The 9611-nt window shown below is 42.0% G+C and overlaps 1 protein-coding gene across 1 annotated transcript in view; it reads left to right on the plus strand.

Moving 5' to 3' along the window:
* The window catches only part of FAS (Fas cell surface death receptor), a 32916-nt gene extending 31417 nt beyond the window's left edge, over positions 1-1499 (plus strand). Inside the window, exon 10 of the mRNA XM_072130024.1 lies at positions 159-1499. Coding sequence (XP_071986125.1) covers positions 159-454 — 296 coding nt within the window. The 3' untranslated portion in view covers positions 455-1499. The remainder of the gene's footprint in view (positions 1-158) is intronic.
* The last annotated feature ends 8112 nt before the right edge of the window (positions 1500-9611 follow it).

Raw genomic sequence — 9611 nt, forward strand, 5'->3', positions numbered from 1 at the left:
ATAATAAAAAATCCCAAAACATTTCCTTTACGTTGCTAAAAAGGTAATGATTTGCATGATCACAGAAATGCTATATTTCATAGTTCATAATTTTGTTACGTTCAGTTATTCTATTTATGTGCCCGCTGATCTGAAATATATATCTTGCTTAATTTTAGATGTTGAATTGGAAGAACTTTTATTTCCATTCTCTAGAAAGATGGAGCTGCAGACTGTCATCAACGTCGTACGGACTATGGGATTGCCAAATACAAATATTGATAGCGTCATGAAAGATAACGCCAATAGCACGGATGAGCAAAAGTATCATCTGCTGAAGGAATGGTATGAAGGTCAGGGAACGCATGGAGCGTTTCCATCGCTCATTAATGCACTCCGAAAAGAGCGAAAAATGCGGCTTGCAGATGAACTAATACAAAATGTTCGGAACAATCAGCAGCCAAAGCAAGGTTAATGGTTTATAAATTCAGAGGTTATTGTTGGTCCTCACCGAAATCCTTCAAATGGACCTCCAAATCCTCCACAGGTCTACAAGCCTCAGTCTGTGGAGACCTATTGTAACGCGAAGACTGGGTACAAGGATGTGGACGTTCATTCCAGAATGTCGTTGGATATTTGCTTTTGCTATCCTAATTCTATGTACATCAGACATAGGAACTCTACAATTAACAGGGTAAAATTTTGGAGGGAACTCTTAATATTAGAGAAGATATACTGTGAGATTGTGCTTATACACAGCAGCCAACGAGCAGAGCTACAGTATAAATCATGGAAGAAAGCAGCAGCCTGAACCGCTGTTGGATGGGGAGTTAATTTCAGACTACCTCCCTCTCCTATGAAGCGATGGACAGAGGTGGTATCATCCCTTTAAGCTTTGGATTGATGAGGGAAAAGAGAATGAAGCAGGCACTCATCCGGAAAACATACAGTATGAGGCCTCATGCACATGGACAGATGCTCGCCCGAGGCTTGTCCCAGCTGGGTGCAGGAGAGAGGAGGGGTAATTGCTCCTCACCCCTCCCATCTCCATTGAAAGCTGAGCGGCCGGAGCCATAATATGCCAAAATATAAATCCTATATTTTTCAGTGCTCGGTTACAGTGCAGTGAGACAGCGTGTGCTCACTATGATGCGGTGCCATAGACATCTATGGGGGCTGTTCGGCATCTCGTTCCCCCATACATTTGTGTGCATGAGGCCTGACAGATCTATATTACTGATACACGCTGCCTGAGCGCTTCATATGAATGTAGCACCATGTCCTTGCACATAAACGGGTAATGCCAAATATGTCCCCCCCCCCCTTCAAATCAGCAGATGAAATCATCATCTCATATATAGTGCGTCCCATATAAGATGTTACTAAATAAATGAGTAACATTTTGTGATTTCTGGTAACTCTCTGAGCCGGAGCATCTGCCTGCATTTATGTTGGCTACATTAGGTGTATGTTTACATTTTATCATTATGTAAAGGAAAAAATAAAAAGTCCTAAAGTGATGGAATTGAAATCTCTGGTCATTATTGTGCATATTAATACAATAAAATGACTGTAACAATGGTGTGTCTCCACCTCCCCCCAATATCGTGTCCCCCCCCCCTATTATTTTAATTTATACTATATAATGCTACATCACATCACATACACAAAAATAAGAAAGGTCTTGGGCTGTGAAGAGACTGTAGCTTCTCCAGTAGTCTTGAGTATAACCGGACATATATTGGATATATTGGACCAGAAACGTTTCACAGTTCAGCATGTAATTACTTTGGTCTTTATTATTCAATGGGGCTCATTTACTAAGGGTCTGCGGACCGCACTTTCGTCAGATATTCCGACGTTTTCGGGTTTCGCACAGCTGGGACAGGTATTAAAAAGGGGATTTTGGCGCAGCGGCGACGGCTTTCATGCGACAGAAATCAGGGCTGTGCCGTCGGACGATCCGGCCGATTCGGACTAAGCGCGGGATTTAACTTTAGAATTGTGTCGCAAGACATGCACTTACATGCACCGGGAATAAGAAGGTGAACTCCGGCGGACCAGAGCGGGGAAGCGGCACACGCAGGATATCGGGCGCACGATCTAAGTGAATCGCAGCACAGTGCATTCCATTCAGACATTCCAGATCGGGGAACATGCCAGGGACTGGTAAGTAAATGTGCCCCAACGTCGACCAGATTAGGTTTCATCATTTTATTTAGTAATCTCTGACAACTGCTGGCCAATTTCTCCTTCTTTTGTATATAATTACATTGCCCACAAAGCATTAAATCTAAAAACACTGCTGATAATCGTCTTTGGAGCAAGTAATCTTCCACGGTAGCATGTAATGTGCATGGAGGTGTCCAATAGCCATGGCCCTGTGATCAATAGAACAAAGGACTACGTGTCTCCCTGAGCTGTTCCAAACCAGTAAGACTTCAAGGTTTCTTAAAGTGAACTTGTCACCAGGAATGTCATTTTTAGTTGGCTGGTGACCGGTTCCAATAGCCTGTGCTATGCTGAGTTAAAAAATGTCTTTGTCAGCATTCTGAATCATTGCAGTACTTTATAAAAGTTTCATTCACACTACCTGCAATAACAAACAAACAATCATGTACTTTATTCAGTACCAATAATACAAAAAGACTGCACACAAGATAAATAAAATCAATTAACCCCTTAAGGACGCAGGGTTTTTTCGCTCATTTCTCACTCTCCACCTTCAAAAATCCATAACTTTTTCATTTTTACGTGTACAGAGCTGTGTGAGGGCTTATTTTGTGCGTAACAAATTTTACTTTCCCGAAATGTTATTTATTTTAACATGCCGTGTACTGCGAAGCTGAAAAAAAATTCCAAATGTGGAAAAAAAAAAAAAAAAACGAACATGCGTCACGTTCTTGTGGGCTCAGTTTTTACGACTTTGACTGTGCGCTCCAAATAACACATCAGCTTTATTCTTTGGTTCGGTGCGACCGCGGTGATAGCAAATTTATATAGGTTTTATTGCGTTTTAATACATTTTCAAAAATTAAACGAATGTGTACAAAAAAGAAAAAAAAATGTTTGCCATCTTCTGACGCTAATAACTTTTTCATACTTTGGTGCATGGAGATGTGTGAGGTGTCATTTTTTGCGATATGAGCCGAAGTTTGTATTGCTACCATTTTGAGGTCTGTGCGATATTTTGATCATTTTTTATTCCATTTTTATGTGATATAAAAAGGTGTAAGAGTCGCATTTCGGACATTTGGGCGCCATTTCCCGTCTCGGAGGTCACCGGCCGTAACCGTTTATATATTTTGATAGATCGGGCATTTTGGGACGCGGCGATACCTAATGTGTCTGTGATTTTTACTGTTTATTATGTTTTATATCAGTGCTAGCGAAAGGCGGGTGATTTGTATTTTTAATATTTTATTAATTTTTTTTATTTTTTAAATTTTTTTTAAACTTTTTTTTTCACTAATTCTTAGACCATCTAGGGTACATTAACCCTAGATGGTCAGATCGTTCCTACCATATATTGCAATACTTCTGTATTGCAATATATGGCATTTTTGCAGCTCATTCATTACAATGATCCACTGGCTCATTGTAACGAATCTGCAGATGCGAGATAGCCTCGGGTCAAACGAAGACCCGAGGCTACCATGGCAACTGATCGCCGGCCCCCGATGACGTTCGAGGGCGCGGCAATCGGAATAAAGATGGCGGCGCCCGCGTGCCGCCGTCTTTTTAATGCCGCCGACGACTGTGCCGGCGGCAATCAAAGGGTTAATAGCCGCGATCGGTGCAAGCACCGACTGTGGTTATTAGCGGTGGGGGTTTGCTGCAATATGCAACAACCCCCACTTTTGTATGAAGAGGACTCAGCCCGTGAGCCCTCTTCATACATTCTCTGTACCTCTGCGCCGTAGAGCTATGGCGCAGAGCGTTAAGGGGTTAAAAAGGTAAAAACTCAACCAAAATGACATCTCTAGGGAAGCCCTCTAGGTGCAGCCCCAGCAGTCAGGCTCCCCCACCTGGACAATGACTATAGAAACACAAGATGAATAAGCAATTGTGCAGATTTTGTCACAGCATTCATGGGATAGTAAACTATTCACATAGTTCAGGTGCTCAGGAAAGCACAACAGATCATGAATACTCAATTCACCATTCACCATGAAGGCCCAAGTTGGGGTGCTGGGGCAAAACCTCCACACGTATTTCCACCTGCAGCGGCTTCCTCAGGGGTCACTGGGGACTTTCGTAGGATTTCTCACTTGAGTCCCGGGGCTGAGGCACTTGCAGCAGCTGGTGACTTGGTTGGTTTCCTCTCCTCCAGCTCCCTCCCCTTCCCCTTCCCCAATTCCTTTCATGTGCATTGAGCAGGCAGGGGAGGGAGGGGGATAGTGTGGAGGAGAGGAAGAATTAATGAGGAGACACAGGCACACAAAGGCACTGGCTGCTGACAGTGTCACAGTGAGGTTAGTAGATGGGTGTCAGTTTAGCCCCCAATGTGAGGTCAATGATGCAACCTCCGGAGCCATAGGTAAAGGGGGAACATGACGGTGGTAAAGGGGGGACCTATAACGCCTGAATTTCATGTATTAGTATTGAGGTAAGATGCTGGTCCTTGGTAAAAGAACAGAGTGGGTGGGATAGTGTAGTGATGTAAGAACAGAGTGGGTGGGATAGTGTAGTGATGTAAGAACAGAGTGGGTGGGATAGTGTAGTGATGTAAGAACAGAGTGGGTGGGATAGTGTAGTGATGTAAGAGGGGAGGGGCTCAGGAGTAGATGTCACTCCCTGTCCTGTATTTCTCTCTCTCTTTCTCTCCCTAGAAGAACAGAAAGAAACATGTCCCTCCCACCCGCCCTGTTTTTATCACTATTCTGCAACTGGTTATTTTAACTATTACATGTATAATGCGATGCAACTGTTTGTAACTGTTATTTGTTGTACTCTGACTCTGTTTATCATTACTGTTTATCTTGTACCATAAAAAAAAAAAAAAAAAAAATTATTGACTGTTGATGAGATGAGGTTGGGCTTTCCTCCTAAGCCCAGGGGAAGGGCGATCCTTCAGCCATGGTTCCCTAGAGGTTTCCTCCACAGGGGGTTTTTCCTCTCCTGAGCGCTGTGGGATGACTCTTTGTGAGTCAGAGGCTGCCCATATTTACATTTTCTGCCTGGACATTAAAATGTATCAAATGATATGTTCATGGCTTTGGTTACAAGAGAAAACATATAATTAAACAAAAAATATGTAAATTGAAAATATATAAAAAAGAAATATATACATATATATGTATGAAGGAAATAGAATGGGAGTCAATATCAGGCCATAAAGTTTGGCATTTTTCTTATCTGTCGCAGCTTTGATTTTGCGGTGGAGGAGTCAGGTGGAAGGTGCAGGCAAGTTATTGGTGGACTAATTGAACTTATAGAGGATGTAAAAGTTCATGGTGGTGAACAGGCTGAGCTTTGGAAGTGGGCAGCCTCAAGGCTCTGGTAATGGTAAAAGCAGCCAGGGGCGGGCACGTTGGTGAAGCACACAAGGGATGATCTTCACTAGGGTTATTGGTGCCCTTAAAGTGTATTGGATCTGCTAGAATGGCAGCCAGAGCGTGCCGCCCCCCTTTATTGCTGTCTGGCCGGGTGCTATATGTCAGGCAGCGGTGGATTGGGGTATTTGGTGAATCCCACCCCTAGCATGTCACCTGACTCCTCCTCTGTTTGTTTTATTCCAGTGATTTAAATAAAGCTGTGGCCATTTCACCCATTAAGTTATGTGTTGTGTAGTTTTTCCAGACATCGTGTTTAGAGATGAGCGAGCACTAAAATGCTCGGGTGCTCGTTACTCGAGCCGAACATTTCCAGATGCTCGAGTGCTCGTTTCGAGTAACGAGCCCCATTGAAGTCAATGGGAGACCCGAGCATTTTTCAAAGGGACCATGGTTCAGGAATAAAATGTGTTATTTAATTGAAAAATAATGTCTTCTGATAATTTGCAAACATCTGCGATCTATTCTTCACTGTTCCGCGCGTATATTATCTCCCGACAAGTTAGCAGATGTAAAGAACAGTGAAGAATAGAATAAAAACAGTGAACACAGTGAACACAGTGACCACAGGATCATTTAAGATAAAAACACAGTGCAGAACACAGTGCAGAATAGATTACAGATGTTCGGCACATCTGCTTACTTGTCGGGAGATACGCGCGGAACGGCGCGAACAAAATAGCATGTGAAGAACAATATATATGTGTGTGAAGAACACATTGCAGATGTTTAAATACATCTGCAATGTGTTCTTCACACATATATATTGTTCTTCACATGCTATTTTGTTCGCGCCGTTCCGCGCGTATCTCCCGACAAGTAAGCAGATGTGCCGAACATCTGTAATCTATTCTGCACTGTGTTCTGCACTGTGTTTTTATCTTAAATGATCCTGTGTTCACTGTTTTTATTCTATTCTTCATTGTTCTTCACTGTGTTTTTTTTAATTAAATGCTCGATCTCGAGCAGGGGAAATACTCGTCCGAGCAACGAGCCGTCTCGAGTACCCTAATGCTCGACCGAGCATCAAGCTCGGACGAGCATGTTCGCTCATCTCTAATCGTGTTCTCTCTTGTCTAAGTTTTTCTTAAGATAAAGTGGGGGTCCATGCCATATCCACACGTCATGCAATTTCAGCTGCAACTTATATGACTCATACCTCACTCCATATGAACATCAGGCAGTCCTATGTAAAGCATGTATTATATTACCCAGGACTCTCTGCTTTACATGAAAAAAACAACAGTTCTATTCAACCCCTTAATGACCACCGTATCTACCACCAGGGTGAAAGACTGTATGCAAATGAGCCGGAGGGGCTGCAGATTCCATTAACACCTATGGAGCCTGGAGGATCCTACTTCTAACGCACCGCCTATGTCGTTCTATGTCGGCGCATTAGAAGAAGAATGCGGGACAACAGGTATTGCAAGTGCTGGTGTCGGGCTGTGTCATCACAACCTAGATCCGGCACTAACACCCGGATCGAAAAAACTCAGATCCCGGGCGTTTAACCCCTTAGATGCCACAGTCAAGCATGAACCTGGAATGTAAGTGTGTCTGCCCTGGATTGGACCCCACAGATGAGCTTACCGGTGGATCCGATCCCTCCTGCCGCAGCCCCAGGGTCTGGCGTATGCCCCGAGGCTGCCGGCTCGCAGTGTACTGCTTCCAGCATGTGTAGCATGCTCAATTACTTACATTGTACACTGCAATACAAGTGTATTGCAGTGTAAGGGCTTGAACAAGAAATCGGATGATCGCTTGGTCAAGCCCAAGAGTGGAAAAGTTAAAAAATAAAAAAAAAACTGTAAAAATCATCTTATAATAATAATAATAATAATAATAAAATTTAATTAGTCCCCTAATCACCTCAGTTACAAATAAAATCCAAAAAACACACAAAAAAGTACAAATTTGGTATCACCGCGTCCGTATTAACCTGTACACTAAAGCTAAGTGAACAACGTAAAAAACCCACAAAAAACTTACCATAATGTACAATTTTTCATCAAATACCCTCACAAAAAATGATCAAAATAAGTTTCCTAAGCTCTGTCAACAGAAAAATACAGAAGTTATGCCCCTGAAAAGTCGATAGCAGAAAACATTTGATTTTCTCCAATATTGGTTTTGCTCAGTAAATGATAAGAAAAACTATGGTAATGAGGTATCACCGTAATCGCAGTGAACGCAGTGATTGCAGTGAACCAGAGAATAACATAAAACATAAAATATTATTTTTACGTTACGGTGAGCGGGAAAAAAAAGTGCTAAAAATCCAAAATAAAAATTGCTTATTTTGTTTGTGTCCCCCTTGAAATAGTTAATAAAATTCTGTAAATACGTTATAGACTCCCAAATTTTATTATCTATACATTGTATCTCACCCCGCAAACTATAAGCCCTCATATGTTTGCATTACCAAAAAAATTAAAATGTTATAGCCTGTACAATGTGACAATACAAATCTGCTGTGAATGGCGCTGTTTTCATACAGCAGGTTACCACCACATACGGGGTATCGCTGCACTCGGGAGGAATTAGGCATCAAACTTTACAGAGAATGTTATCATTTCATTCATCATGAAAGTGTCAATTTTAGCCTAAATGAATGTTTTTTTCCCCAAAATGTTTAAAATCACATCTCTATTTTGTTTTAGCCCGTGTGAAACAATTAAAGGGTTAATAGACTTAATAGAAATTGTTTTACATACGTTGAGGGGTGAAGTTTCTAGAGTGGGGTCATTTAGGGGGTTTTACTATTATTTAGGCCTTACAAAGTCACTTGAAAGCTGAGTTTTCCCCTCGAAATGTGAATTTTAATAAAAATCTGAAAAATCGTACCTAAAGTTCTAAGTCTCATAACATTCTAGAAAAATAAGAGGACACATAAAATATAATTCCAACATAAAGCAGACATTCTGGAAATGTTAGTTATCAAGCTTTTTGGACATTTTAACTAACTGCCTGAAAAACAGAACATTTCAAACTTTCAAAATGCAGAATTTTTCCGAACTTTTAATTTTTTTTTCAGAACGAAACACAAAACTTATCACTTAAATTTTACAACTAACATGAAATACAATGGGGTCATTTACTAAGGGCCCGATTCACGTTTTCCCGACGTGTTACCCGAATATTTCCGATTTGCGGCGATTTCCCCTGAATTACCCCGGGATTTTGGGGACCGGCACTGGCATGCACGCGACGGAAATCGGGGGCGTGGCTGAACGAAAACCCGACGGATTCGGAAAAACCGCTGCATTTTAAAAAAAAAATCTGTCGCGGAGCTTGCACTTACCATCACTCAGCCCGGCTCGGTGAACTCCAGTGCGTTCCAATGCTTTTCAGCGCAGCAGCGCCACCTGGTGGACGGCGGAGGAACTACCTTAATGAATCCCGTCCGGACCCGAATCCAGCACAGAGAACGCGCCGCTGGATCGCGAATGGACCGGGTACGTAAATCTGCCCCATTGTGTCACGAGAAAACATTTTCAAAATCATCTGGATATGTTAAAGAGTTCCGAAATTATAACCAATTATTGTGACACATGTCAGATTCTAAAAATCGAGTCTGATAAGGGGTTAAGGATAGACAGAGAATGGCAGGCAGCAGCAGTCCTTTGCAAAATATGGAGCTAACGGGTACAGCAGTCCTGTGTTACACACTGGGCCTCTACACCCTAAAAAAGCAAATGTTCTGAAAATGTAATTAACTAACCTGGTTAGGTTTTCCTGCAGCAAATGCCCCATGTGTAATATTTGCTTTTCCATTATTATGTGGTTTTTGCGTCAAAAAGATACGTGTAATAATTCCCCCAGTAATGTCACCCCCAAGGACACCTATCACCAGGAGCCAGGATTGTACACCAAGCACACTGACATACTGGTGTGTGCCCCCTCTGGCAGGATCTCCTCTTCTTTTAGCATCTTATGTCCTTGTTTTTACAAAATAAATTTTTTAAAAAACTATGCAGATAAAGCTGCAGGTCTCTGGACTCTAGCTTGGAGACCCTCAGGCTAATTTGCATAATTTTTAAACCATTTTTTTTGTAAAACAAGGGCAAAATAAGC

Source organism: Engystomops pustulosus, chromosome 11 (genome assembly GCF_040894005.1).
Source record: "Engystomops pustulosus chromosome 11, aEngPut4.maternal, whole genome shotgun sequence".
NCBI lineage: Eukaryota > Metazoa > Chordata > Amphibia > Anura > Leptodactylidae > Engystomops > Engystomops pustulosus.